Source organism: Podarcis erhardii, assembly GCF_964252035.2.
Source record: "Podarcis erhardii genome assembly, chromosome: 9".
Lineage (NCBI taxonomy): Eukaryota > Metazoa > Chordata > Lepidosauria > Squamata > Lacertidae > Podarcis > Podarcis erhardii.
Genome location: NC_138512.1, coordinates 26,060,965 through 26,073,645, shown reverse-complemented (window position 1 = coordinate 26,073,645; position 12,681 = coordinate 26,060,965). Strand labels below are relative to the sequence as shown.

At 50.2% G+C, this 12,681-nt stretch overlaps 1 protein-coding gene across 1 annotated transcript; it reads left to right on the top strand.

The window, feature by feature from the left end:
• Nucleotides 1-7,223: 7,223 nt before the first annotated feature.
• Nucleotides 7,224-11,610, top strand: GSX2 (GS homeobox 2; the record flags this gene model as incomplete). Its single annotated transcript, XM_081876061.1, has 2 exons — nt 7,224-8,246; nt 11,273-11,610. Exons 1-2 carry the CDS (start codon nt 7,712-7,714, stop codon nt 11,608-11,610), a joined length of 873 nt encoding a protein of 290 aa, XP_081732187.1. The 5' UTR covers nt 7,224-7,711.
• Between the last annotated feature and the right edge of the window lie 1,071 nt (nt 11,611-12,681).

The window sequence follows — 12,681 nt, the reverse complement described above, 5'->3', positions numbered from 1 at the left end:
TTTTATCGGACAGAATTATTGAAAAATAAAATTGTAACGAGGTCGATGTGATGCGGGCGCACGCCTTGCATTCATTCCGCCTGGGTTGGGATATCTTTGCTTTTGAAATCGCTGTGTTTTTATTTGCTCTCTCGTCTCCCCTTCTCGCTGCACTCGGTTTGTTAGAACAATTACAGGTTCAAATGCTGATCGGGATTCTTGCTGCCTCCAAGCTGGAGGGCATTTCCAGGCTGCCCAAGGCCAGCAGCTTGATCACACACCCTCGAATTCGCTTCTTACACGGACGTAGTTCCCATATGCAAGTTCCTCTCTAAAGGCTGCCCCCAAGGCGTCTGTTTCGAAGTGAGGTCCAGGGTAGAAGTAGGGTTGTCAGCTCCTTAGCTGGAGCTGCTCTTGTGCAGAAACGGAACAGTCCAACCCGTCTCTCTACGTCGAGTTTTTGAGACTGAGGGCGTCGAAAGCGCAGGAGCTCAGCTAGGAGAGGGGCAAAGTTGGCTGCTGTATCTGGAATCCATGGGACCTGCTTTCATCTAAAACCAGAGCTGCAGGAAACCTGGTCCCCACGTGCATACTTTCAAATAATGTTCTCAATAATACTAAGTTTCTAGTCAACTCTTAGTCGTGGCTAATGGAGTCACTGAATCGGGTCGTACGCTGAAACGCGCAAGCAGTATTTCCACCCAGGAGTTCACAAGCTCCAGTTTTCTGGCCAATGAAGGAGGTTGTGCAAAAATGGCTTGCAGTCGTTCATTCACGCAGGCATGCCCTAATTGGATACAGTTTTGAGAAGGTTACCTGAAAGAACTGGAGTTTCCTAAAAAAACCTTCTAAATGCAGGTGTGTGTGCCTACTAAAAACAAGTTTACCTGTCTTGTACTATCCAGCCCCCTTATAGCTACTCTTAACCCCCACTGGTTTCAAGGGAACTTGAGTGCGCCTGTGCTAGTTTCACGGTCCAACAATAAATTCTTTCACACAAGCCCCATTGAAACACCGCTGCCTTCTTTACCACATTGGAAGACAGTGAAGTGGCAAATCACATCCTCCGCTTCCCCTGTTAATGAGCAAAACATTGGAGAGACTTCACCTCTTCTCGGCTTATATATCAGACCGCCCAAGTTCCCTAAATATAATTAGTCGAGACTAATCCACAACATACTTTTAAAGCACTCTCATGCCATGGTCATGGAGAATTCTGGGAATTGTAGTTTGTTCAGGGTGCTGACCTCACAGAGCTGCAATTCCCAGCACCCTCAGCTACAGTTCCCCGGGATTCTCCACAACTGTCTGAGAGGTATAATGGTGCTTTACATGTACCGTATGGATGTGACATAAGACTGGGGGCACAGCACATTTAAAGTACATCATTACTCACAAAGAATTCTGAGATGAAGGGTGCTGGAAAATGTAGTTCTGTGTGGGGGTTGTGAACTACAGTTCCCAGGATTTTGGGGGGGGGGGTGAAGTCATGTGTATTAAATGTAAGACGTGTCTGTAGCCTAACACCCATTCAACTGGTTGGATTTCAGCTTCTGGTTGGAACGCCCTCCCATCAGATGTCAAGGAGATAAAGAACTACGCAACTTTTAAAAGACATCTGAAGGCAGCCCTGTATTCGGAAGTTTTAAATGTTTTAAGTTTTATTATGTTTTTGTATTTTGATGGAGGTCCTCAGAGTGGCTGGGGAGGCCCAGCCAGATGGGTGGGGTAACAACAACAACAATAACCAACCAACCAAGGCTATCCTTGTCCTGTTTTCTGAAAGGTAAACCCCACTCCCCTCAAATGAGTTGATTCCACGGAATGCACTTCGCAGTCCAGACCTACATTTCTGAAAGGACACCATTCTTTGCATGTTTACTCTGACGTTTACTGTGTTCAGTGGGGCTTGCTCACTACTAGGAAGGATACTTAGGATTGCATTGCAGCCTTCCTCCCTACAGAAAATGTGTCTGAGATTAGACGTAATTTTAGCGATTTCCAAGCACAAATGTGCTTATGCAGAGGTCTGGACAGAGGGTGGTGAGCAACCTCGAGTTGTCGAGGTTAGTTAGCGTGTTGGACTAGGACCCTGTGGACCCGAGTTCGAATCCCAACTTGACCTCGAAGCTCACCGGGTGACCTTGGGCCAGCCACCAACTCTCCCCCTCCCAGGGTTGTTGTGGGGGCATTCTTGAGAAGGGGGAGTCGCCTGCAGGCACATCCTTGGTAGAAAGGCTGGCTAGAAATGCAAACACGCATAAATGACTCCAAAGAGTCCAGCAGCATCCGGACAGCCGCAAGCATCCCTCCCGGAACAATCCACTGCAAAGGGTCCTTTAAAGGAGGACCAGGAACCTTGACCAAGGACTAAAATCAGGTGGCAATCCGCTGTGCGCTGCTGGGAACAGAGTCCCCTTTTACCCAATGGACTTTCCTCCCAAGGATCGGACGACAGCTCGAAAGAAACTTTGTCTGAGGCTTATCTCTCTTGCCCTCTTTGGAAATGCCACGTTCTTGTCCAGTAAACTCGTTTTCTTTTGCTCTTTCCACCACCACCGCCACCGCCAGCAGCAGCAGCAGCAGCAGCAGCAGGAAGGCCTCGGCAGCGCTGACCTGCCTCTCCCTTGGTTGCCTAATTGTTGTCACAAGACCTTGGATTAGCACATTTCTGGAATAGCTGCCTGTTTACCCTCCAGAGACCCCACCGTCCAGTAAACACTTTCTAATTGAATCCTAATCGCATTCGAATAGCGGCATCGCGGGTCTCAGCTGCAATTCATAAAACTTTAATTGCCACCCATAAATCCTCCTCAGACGAGGAAGTAGACTCCCGACGACCCGGCGATCCTTCCCTTGAGACGACGCGACGGCAAGCAAGCAAGGCACGCCGACGGCCGCAGAGGTGGCCATCGTACCTTCCAGACAGGGACGAGCCTAATCCATAGAGCTGCCGCCCCCAACGTGGCGCCCTCGGGATCTTTCGGGATACAACTCCCATAATCCCTGATCCATCGGCCAGGCTGGCTGGGGCTGGGGCTCCAAAAAGATCTGGCGGGCGCCACGTTGGGGAAGGGGGTAACCGGAGGGCCTTTCGTTAGCCCTTGAGGTTGGGATGGTGTTAAAATCCAGATAGCCCATATATCATTTGATCCCATTCACAGTAGCCAGACAGTAACGTGGTTTTAACAAAAATGGCGCACCTGAAAGATGAACCACAGCGTTATGGTGGCATAAACTTTCGTAAACTGCAGATGTATGGACTGTTATTCTGAGCTACAGCTCTCTCTCTCTCTCTCTCTCTCTCTCTCTCTCTCTCTCTCTCTCTGTGTGTGTGTGTGTGTGTGTGTACTCACACACATAATGGGACTGGAGGGACAGAATAACATTTGCATGCTACTGATAAAAGTGGACTACTGTATAGTCTATAATCCACGAAATCCTACACCATAATACATTGGTTCGTTCCTAAACTGCCACAAGATTCTTCGCTGATTTTGCTGCAAATTTAAGAGATGGGTATAAAGAGAAATTTGAGAAGAGCTGAAGAAATCGACCTGCAGAAATGCCAGCTTTTTCCTCACCCAGTAAGCGCATCGTGTCTTCTCTTTAAGTCTTTCTGTCAAAGCAACTGGTCCCTTCATTGTACACGTCAATGTCATCGACGGACCTCATAGGTTTACCTCTTACCTTTCTGTCCACTACTATACCTTCCAAGAGAGGCTACAATTCCATGTACCTGAAGATGCGGACTCTAGTTCACGAAAACTCAATATGAATATGTGAGTGCCACAAGAATCTTTGCTGAGGGTTTTCGCTGCTTGGGTTGCTATCCCACGCCTTGGATGCAAACCCTGTTGCATAGGATTGCACTGCCCATTGCATGTTGTACCGGTGGCTGCGAGTCGACGTTCTCTTCTCTTTCTTAGGCTTGAATACAACCGAAGAATCCGTTATTGTCTGGAGTGGGAGGAAAGGTTGAGCATGGAAGATCCGTGGACCCACCTCGCAAGGGAGGAGGAATCGGCTGGTATGGATGCTGAGCTGCCATCGAACTTAATGGATCCACCACCAGTCCAGAACAACGACCCGGGTGGAAAAAAGACGGACCCTAAGTTAGGTTAATTACGTTTTTGTCAACCCCTCTGAAAAGCTCTTTGAGTCCCTGACAGTGGCGTAGCGTGGGGGGGTGCAGGGGGGGGGGCGGCCGCACCAGGCGAAACATCTGGGGGTTAGGGTTAGGGGGCGCAAATCCACGGGTTAGGGGCCGCAAATTACTTGCCTTGCCCCGGGTGCTGACAACCCACGCTATGCCACTGGTCCCTGAGGCTGTAGTCCTTATAATACTTACTTGGGAGGTAAGTCCCATTGTATATAGGTATGTACTGTATAGGATTGCGCTACTGAGTGAAATCCATACCAATTTTTAAGCGGTGGGGTGGGAGAAAGGAATCACGTCTCCTTAAATTAGGAGACAGGTTGAGATTATACCTGTCTTTTCAACCCGTGTTAGTTTAAGCGTCTTGTGATTCACATTTTAAAGATTCCGGTTGTCTCCAAAACACACACAGCTGATTTCGTCTTTCTCTCTCGTAATATCCTTTCCTCTATGTACTCGGATAAATGGCCACCGAATTCAGTGGAAGTGACTCCTGAGTAAGTGTGCACAGGATTGCAGCCCGATAGTTTCTCCTCCACTCCACTTCGGGTTGTGGGGGGGTTACATATTCATGGTTTTATTAGTGCTTTCAATGGCAATTTGTCGACTTCTGCCGGCCCCAAGTTGAGTGGAAATGGATGGGCAGCTCTCGCCTCAAGAAGGCTGCAGCAATCTCCCCTCCATTAACTCTATAAGCCGCTTCTTAAACTCCCATAAAACAGGTCATTGGGAAATCGCGTAATATGCTGCGAAGTGTCTCTGGCTGTCCTCTAATGAAATCTGAAAAGCTCAGGAATCAGCGAGCGCGCCTTTTCGCCATTTAGCCAATTTCCCTCGGCCTGATCGCCTCGGCGAACTTGGAGGAGATCAAAGCATCCTTCCGGCCGGCGTTTTCTCTTTGCATTAGGGCTTCGGAGTGAAGCCCCGCAACCATCGCCAAAGTTTGACTTGAAAGTCTTCCGTTTTGGCCCAGAAGCATCCAGAGGAGTTTTAAGCCTTTGTGCCTTGAACTAATTGCCAATTTGACAAAATCCACTGCTTGCTTGCTTTTAAAAGAAAAGCTCCTAGAACCAACTTTGCGGTTTACTTTGAAGGAAGGCTGAAATCCTAAATGACTGGGGGAATAAGGCGTCCCACTGAATTCACTGAGGATCCTTAGGCTACAGTCTTAGGCACACCTCCCTGGGAATTACTACCAAAGGAAACTCGCATAGGATTGGACAGTTAGGATTGCGCTGCAGGAAGCTTCAGTTTCAATAGGACTCTCCTCCAGACAAGTAGGCTTGGTTTGCAATCATAGGCGCATTTGACCGGAACTGAATTTCACAGGATCGTGCCGCAAGTCTGCCTCACTCTTCCAACCAAAATCACTTCTGCACAATGTTGACCAATTCCTACTGAGTTCAATGACACTTGTGCGCACTGAGTTAAGTGTGCGTTGGATTGCATCCTGACTTGGCTCTCGGGTTCCCAGTATCGCTTTACAGAGGATTTAAAGCAAAGCAATGTGGGGGTAGTCTTCATGTGGAATGTCACCAAATGAATAGAATCAGCTCCCCCCTCCCTTTTTTAAATGCACCTAAAATAGGAAACAGACGGAAGTGGCTGGGGTGTAAGTCGTAAGAAGAGCAGGTGGGGTCTGCAGCAAGAGTTGCGCCCCTTTTTAAAAGAAAGCTCTCTATTCCCCTGTAATCTTCCTCCTCCCATTCACGCTACAAACTCGCTTCTCAAACTACTATTAATACATTATACGACCATGCTATGCAAGCTTATTCGGAGTCGTAGGGTTGCTCAGTGAGACTTATTCCGCAGTAAAAGTGTTTATGGTTGCAGAGAAGGATATTGCTATACACGTTTACTCGAAAGTAAATCGCACGGAATTTTATGGGACAATGTGTATAGGACTGCAGTCAGAGGTACTCAGGCATCAATAGCACAGAATGGCAGGTGGAGTACTGGCATTTTGGACCACCGAGAAGTAAATTCAATTCAGACTCATAGTAGGAGGGGATAAATATACAAACAAGCACACACAGAGAGCGAGCGCAAGTGCGAAAGTGACCTCGTTTAAAAATTAGAAAGCAAGGGTTTAAAATACTAAAACCAGCTTCATATTATGCAGGGAAGAGCTGCTGCAAGGCGGCATTTTGAAGTTACATAGTTGGGGTTATGGCAACAAAAAGTTATCGCTACATTTACACAGTATTCTGTGATCAGTGGAAACGCGAGAGCCGCTAACTGAGCAAGCAAACCCGATCCTATGCGGTTTAATAGCGAAGCAAATCCCTCGGAGCTCAGACGAGCTTTCTTCCATGTTAAGTATGGATCGTAAGACCAGAGCTTTCTACGTATGTATGGATCGTTAAGGCACGGTTCTCAAAACTATGAAGCGAAGAACATGAAGCAACAGTTAGAAGCGCCTTCCATTAGGGTCCATGGGAGCCAATGCTCAGAGCAGAGCGCAGGAGAGGAGAGCTGCGCAGGAGCTGGGCTCTATGTTGAAACCCTAGAAAAGGGGAGCTCGTTGCTTCCAGTAGCCCAGCCGGGGCAGAAGCCCAGAGCCCCACTCAGCAGAAGGAGCAGAACGGGCCCCAAACCAAGCAGGGCTCCTGGCTAACATCTTTTGAACTAATAAAACATAAATCTCAAGGCAGGGTGGTCATGGTGGTAGGCTGTACCACTAAGCCTGGCGTCTAACATTTCCTAACTGCTCCCCTGGAAACAGAGACTCTTCTGGAAAAACAGTCCCGTTGCACCTGACAGTCGCAGCGGCAGGACCTCTTGCCTTGGACACCTGCGAGGGCTTACAGGGGCTCAAAGAGAACAAAACGCGAATGGAAGATGAAGGACGAGTGAAAATGGGAACCAAATAGATATAACGCTGGGTCCTATAAGGGAGATAACGGTTGTTGTGTTGAAACAAAGTTGGCCCACCAAGACGCAGAGGTAATCGGACTTTTTTTTTTTAGGGCTGCGAACTGGAAACTTGTAACTTGCGCCCAAGCACTTGCTGTTTTTGCCTGCCGACTGAATCTGGTGATGGAGGAGGACGAAGAAGAAGAATAGCCGACAGCCCTGGAGTCCCTATGAAATGAAGGAAACGCACACGCGCTTCTTGCCAAGCAAGCTCCCCTCCTTTCTCTGCCTTCTTTTTTCCCCCAGGCGGTGGGGGGGGGGGAAGAGCTTCTCCCCTGAAAGGGCTCCCAAATAGGAAGCCCAAGGAGCCTCAGATGCGCATCGATTTCCAGGCATCACGTGTTAAATAGTTGCTATAAATCCCCACACCCGCAGTAGAGGGGGCGGGGGAGAGATCCAGGGGAGGTCTAGAGAGAAGGAAAGGGGGGTTGGTTGATGGTGTTTTTTTTTTTAAGACCAGCCCTCTCCAGAGCCCCCCTTTGTTCAGCTCTCAGACTTAAGCACCTTCCGGGCTCGCCCAGGGGCTTTTGCAGAGGCGACTCGGCCCCAGGAGGACCGGCTCCGCAGAGCGCACGGTGAGAGCGCACAGAGCCAGAGAGCGCCACCGAGAGTCACTGCCAGCCAGCCAGCCAGCCCGCTCGCCTCCGATCCTCAACCATGTCTCGCTCGTTCTATGTGGATTCGCTCATCATCAAGGACCCGGCTCGGCCGGCTCCCTCGTTGCCGGATCACCACCACCCGCCCCCCGGGCAGGACTTCCTCATCCCGCTGGGCGTGCCGTCGCCGCTGGTCATGTCGGTGGCAGGCGGGCCGGCGTGCCCGTCGCGCAAGAGCGGCGCTTTCTGCGTGTGCCCGCTGTGTGTCAGCTCGCACCTGCACGCCTCTTCCCGGGCGGGCGCGGCAGGAGGAGCCGGAGGAGGAGGAGGAGGAGGAGGAGGAGCGGGCGCCGCTGCCGCCATCCCGCTCCTCAAGGGCCACTTCCCTCCCGCTGCGGCCGGCGAGGGCCAGTATTGCCCCCGCCTGAGCCATGCCCAGCAGCAGCCAGCCCCGCAGCAGCAGCAGCAAGCCGGCTCGGTGGCCTCCGCGGCGGCGGCGGCAGTGGCGGCAGCGCACGCCCTGGGCCACCCACCTGTCTGCGCAGCGGCCGCCTACAGCATGAGCGACCCCCGGCGATTCCACTGCCTCGGCATGGGTAGGAGCTTCCTCCGCCTCGTCCCGCCTTTGGGGGACAGGGAGGTGGGGTTGGGGATCCAGGGGGCAGCGGGGTGGTTGAAAGGAAAGCTGGGACAGGTCCACTAACAGGTCGGCTCTCCAGGTAAGGCGGAGTCCAAAGGCGATCCTTCTGCAGCCCTTCGTTTCCGGAGTGGCTCCGGATCGTGTTCGCACCGGTTGGTGCCGAAAGAGTTAAGCGGGGAGAAGAGACCTCCTCTGTGGGTTGCACCTGTGTGAGCCCCCAACCTGAAGGAGCTGTAATCAGTTCAGCCGGCAGAGCATGAGATCTTTGCTCTCAAGGTCGTAGGTTCGAGCCCCACGTTGGGCAAAAGATTTCTGCATTGCAGGGGGTTCGGCTAGATGACCCTCGGGGTCTCTTCCAACTCTACAATTCTATGATCCTCTGGAGTCTTTCCGTTTGCTCCGACGGGGTTGTGCCATAAGCCAGCTCCACCACCGTCCGTCGTCCTGTCACTTGCCTACTCCGACAAGGGACATTTGATTCCGCTCCCCGCCGGTGTTGGCAGCTCACGCGTTTCCAAGAGTGAGCCCCACTGACTTCCCAAAGCATCCTCAAATCCTTCCAAGGCAACCCTCGCCCCCTCCGACTCCCAAGGAGAGCAAGGACCTCCTTAAACGCCCCTCTGACTTCGTGAGGATCAGCCCATCATCAAGAGCCCTAGGCTCTTAAACTCACTCAACCTCTTCTACTCCGGGGGGCCTTCAGTGGGGAAATTCAGAAGCTAAGAAGTGCGAGGACTGGCGCGTTAGTTTAGCGGGCTTCTTTTTTCATCTTCCCTAGACACGAAGGTGAGAAGTTGTTAAAGTGAGATCTGGATACTGTAGGTAATGTTGTGAGGCGGCGGTGCGGGTGGGCACTAAAGTATTTCCGCACCCTATAGACTGCAGTCCTCCCTTTCCTCCTGGCCAGATTTGACGTGAGTGTGATTATCTCGCAGAAAGCAATTTGAGGATTGGTATTCCACTTAATTGAGGATAAGTGGTCAGAAAGATGCGAGGATGGAGCTGCATGGCTCCCAGAGAACAGGTGCAGAGGCCGGGCTGGCTCCGACTCAGAGCAACCCGAAGAGAGCCAGATGCGTGTCTTTGATTCTGAATGGAGCAGAGCGCGTGTATGTCACAGGCTGAACCAGAATCAAGCTACGGGGTGCGCCTCTTCTTATGAGAATAGCGGCAAACCCCAAGCCATTCTCTCGCGAGTAGTCCCATTGGCTTGAGAATCCCAGTCTGAGCCTACACCTTCAGACCGGATCAACGATAAGTTCTGTGAAATGTGCTTTTTTCGGAGCAATAGGCTTGACGGATACGAGTTGCACATTCAGTCTTAGAATGGACCGTTTTCTCAGAGACACGGATGTGAAGGATGGATCTGACCCACGTTGCGATCCTTAGCAACCTCAGCCAATCAAGGCTTGCAGCCAGTCAATGAAAAGAGGCAATAGCTCGAGGAAGATCCTATTCTGATCTTAGCTGCGCACCAGAGTCCAACAAGACGGCTCTGAGATTCTTAGTCTACACTTGCAATCCAGGATCAGGACAAAGGGTTACTTTGAGTAGATTTTAGGTGCATGCAGCTCATTGGGACTGGCTTCTGCAATCCGCATAGATGATCCGGATCAATGCAGGCATAAACTGGAACCTCTGAACGGTTCCTTCTAACTGGAGTTAATAATACCGAAGTTAGAATGAAGAGTTTGAAAGGTATCCTTCTGCGCGCGCCTTTCCTTCGAGCAGACACTTTGACTTTGCTTCTCGTGTGCTTGTCAAAGGTGTAAAAAATAATAATACTGTAAAGGTCTGCTGCCAAGAAGGGCATAAAAGAGTTCTTCCCTCTCGGATAAAACGAAGCAAAGATTGACGAGGTGTAGAACTGTAACCTCTCATTTCCAACTAGAGAGACTTGAAAAGAAGTAGGCTCTTCTCTCTGAAAGCTTCGAGCGAGCCAGAGGAAGTCTAACAGTTGAAAGTAGGGCTCAGCTATGGCCAATGCAGCAATTTGATTTTCATTTAAGAACAGTTGGAGCAGATGGTTACCACTTACCATTGAGTAACTACTACTTTCAGAAGAAGAAATTAGGATAGGAGGACTTCCAGTCCAGAGGCGTGGCTTGCAGGCAGTCTTCCTGACACTTCCTTAGAGTAAAATAATAACGTGATATCAGTCAACCGCGGAGTGTGCAAGCTTCTGGAGTTTCGGTTTCACCTGGCAAAGGTGAAGAGGAAAGGCTACATTGGCTTCCACCTGGTTTAGCTGCTTGGGCAGAAATAAATTGCCACACATAGTGCTAGAATTCTGAGCCTTCCAGCAGAGTGGATGGACTGTCGTTCCATCACAGGGTCATTCTGCACAGGTGCCTGATAAATTTGTGGAATTTGCTGCCACGTGGTGATGACCTTTGGTTAAGATGGCTTGAAAAGGGGGATGAGACTGAGTCACGGAAGACAGCTCTGTCGGTGGCTACTGGGCATCATGGCTGCCTATCCCACTTCAAGGAACAGAGGCTCCATGTCTGTGAACAGCAGTCGCTATGGAACAAAAAAGGGGGTGGGGTATTTTCCTCATGCACTGCCGCAGTTTGCAGGCTTCCCATAGTCAACTGTGCTGGTCTTGATGGTCTTTTGGTATGATCCAGAGGGGCTCTAACAGTATTATGTTCTGATGTCTCCTGTTTTTTTGGGATCAAACTAGTCAATGTTCGGTGCTCCAGCGCTTCTAGTTAAAGACCTCGTGTTTCATTTTCCTAAAACGAGTGACTCCAAATTCTCAGCGGATTGCTGGGGGAGCCACCCTACTTGTAGCTATTCCAGGCCAAGCGAAAGGCTCCCTCTGTGTTGCACTTGGTTCTTTATTCCAGGACTCAGCCCGGGTTTTGGAAACATATTCCAGGGCTCAGGCCCAGCATTTTAGCATTTCCTTTCTGTCGGTTGCTAACTGGGTCTTTTTGTGTGTGTGTGTGTGTTCTCCACCTCCCCCCCCCCCCGCAGGAGGCTCGGATGCCAGCCAGTTGCAAAACGGCAAGCGGATGCGCACGGCCTTCACCAGCACGCAGCTGTTGGAGCTGGAGAGGGAGTTTTCGTCCAACATGTACCTGTCCCGGCTGCGTAGGATCGAGATCGCCACGTACCTCAACCTGTCCGAGAAGCAGGTGAAGATCTGGTTCCAGAACCGGAGGGTGAAGCACAAGAAGGAAGGCAAAGGCACCCAGAGGAATCCGCACGGCGGCTGCAGCTGCACCGGCAACCCGGGACGTTACTCCAGGTCCGAGGACGAAGAGTCGCTCTCGCCGGCCTCGGCTAACGAAGACAAGGTCTCCCCTTTATGAAAAGGCTCCCCTTGGACTTCTTGACGGGCGATCGCAGGCAGAGGCAGCTAAGTTGAGCCGGCGGAGCCTTCTGCAAAGAAGAACAGACTCCTAAGGGCTCTGTCCACGGGCCTAGTGCTAGATTTTGTTGAATGTAAATGAACGTTCAGTTGAAACGGTATTTATAATGTAACACAAACAGCTGCAAGGCTGTTCCCCGCCCTCCACTCCCAGTTAACACACAGTTCTGCCTTCCCCTCTGAAGGGGGTGGGAGAGGAGAAACTCTTTTTCTCTTTCTTCCTCCCCCAAAATATCAGTTCCTTCTTCCTTCCAGGGTTTGTGGGGAAAAGTTTAGAAACTGGAATTGGGGAAAAAATACTGTCTGAGACTCTCTTTCTTTTTTTGGTACAGATCTTTATATGAAATGGAAAATAATAATAATAATAATAATCCGAATTAGAGTTGTTCGGTGCTCTCCTTTGTATGTGAATAGTTTTATATTAAATTTATATTTATATTTATTTAAATAAAGGAGTTCAGACAAGAAGTGTGGTGGCTTTCACTTTTTAAAGGATTTATTCCCCTCCCCACCCTCTTGCCAGCATTGAACCTGAAGCTCTTTGTTTCTATAGAAAGGTAAAGGGACCCCTGACTGTTAGGTCCAGTCACGGACGACTCTGGGGTTGCAGCGCTCATCTCGCTCTACAGGCCGAGGGGGAATTGTTTCTGGAGAGTGAAAAAGGGACCATTCAAGCCACCTTAGTCTGTCGCAGCAAAAGCAAGGAAGAGTCGTGTGCCACCTTAAAGAGTATCCATTGCATAATGGCATACGCTCCTGTGGGTTACTTCATCAGATGTGCAAAGCTTTGGCCCAAGTGAGGAAACTACATGCAAAATGTTGTGTATGTTTGTGAGGGTTGTGAACAGTGTCAGAGGGAGATGCAAAATGCCAGGAAAATGCCATATAGTATTTCTAAACTCATGGTACATGCCTTTCTAATCAGAGTCCCTATCCAGGATTGGGGATGGACAGTGCATGTGTTTCTGAAGAGGAAAATGTATCCTTCTCACTTTACTCTCACTCAATTCCT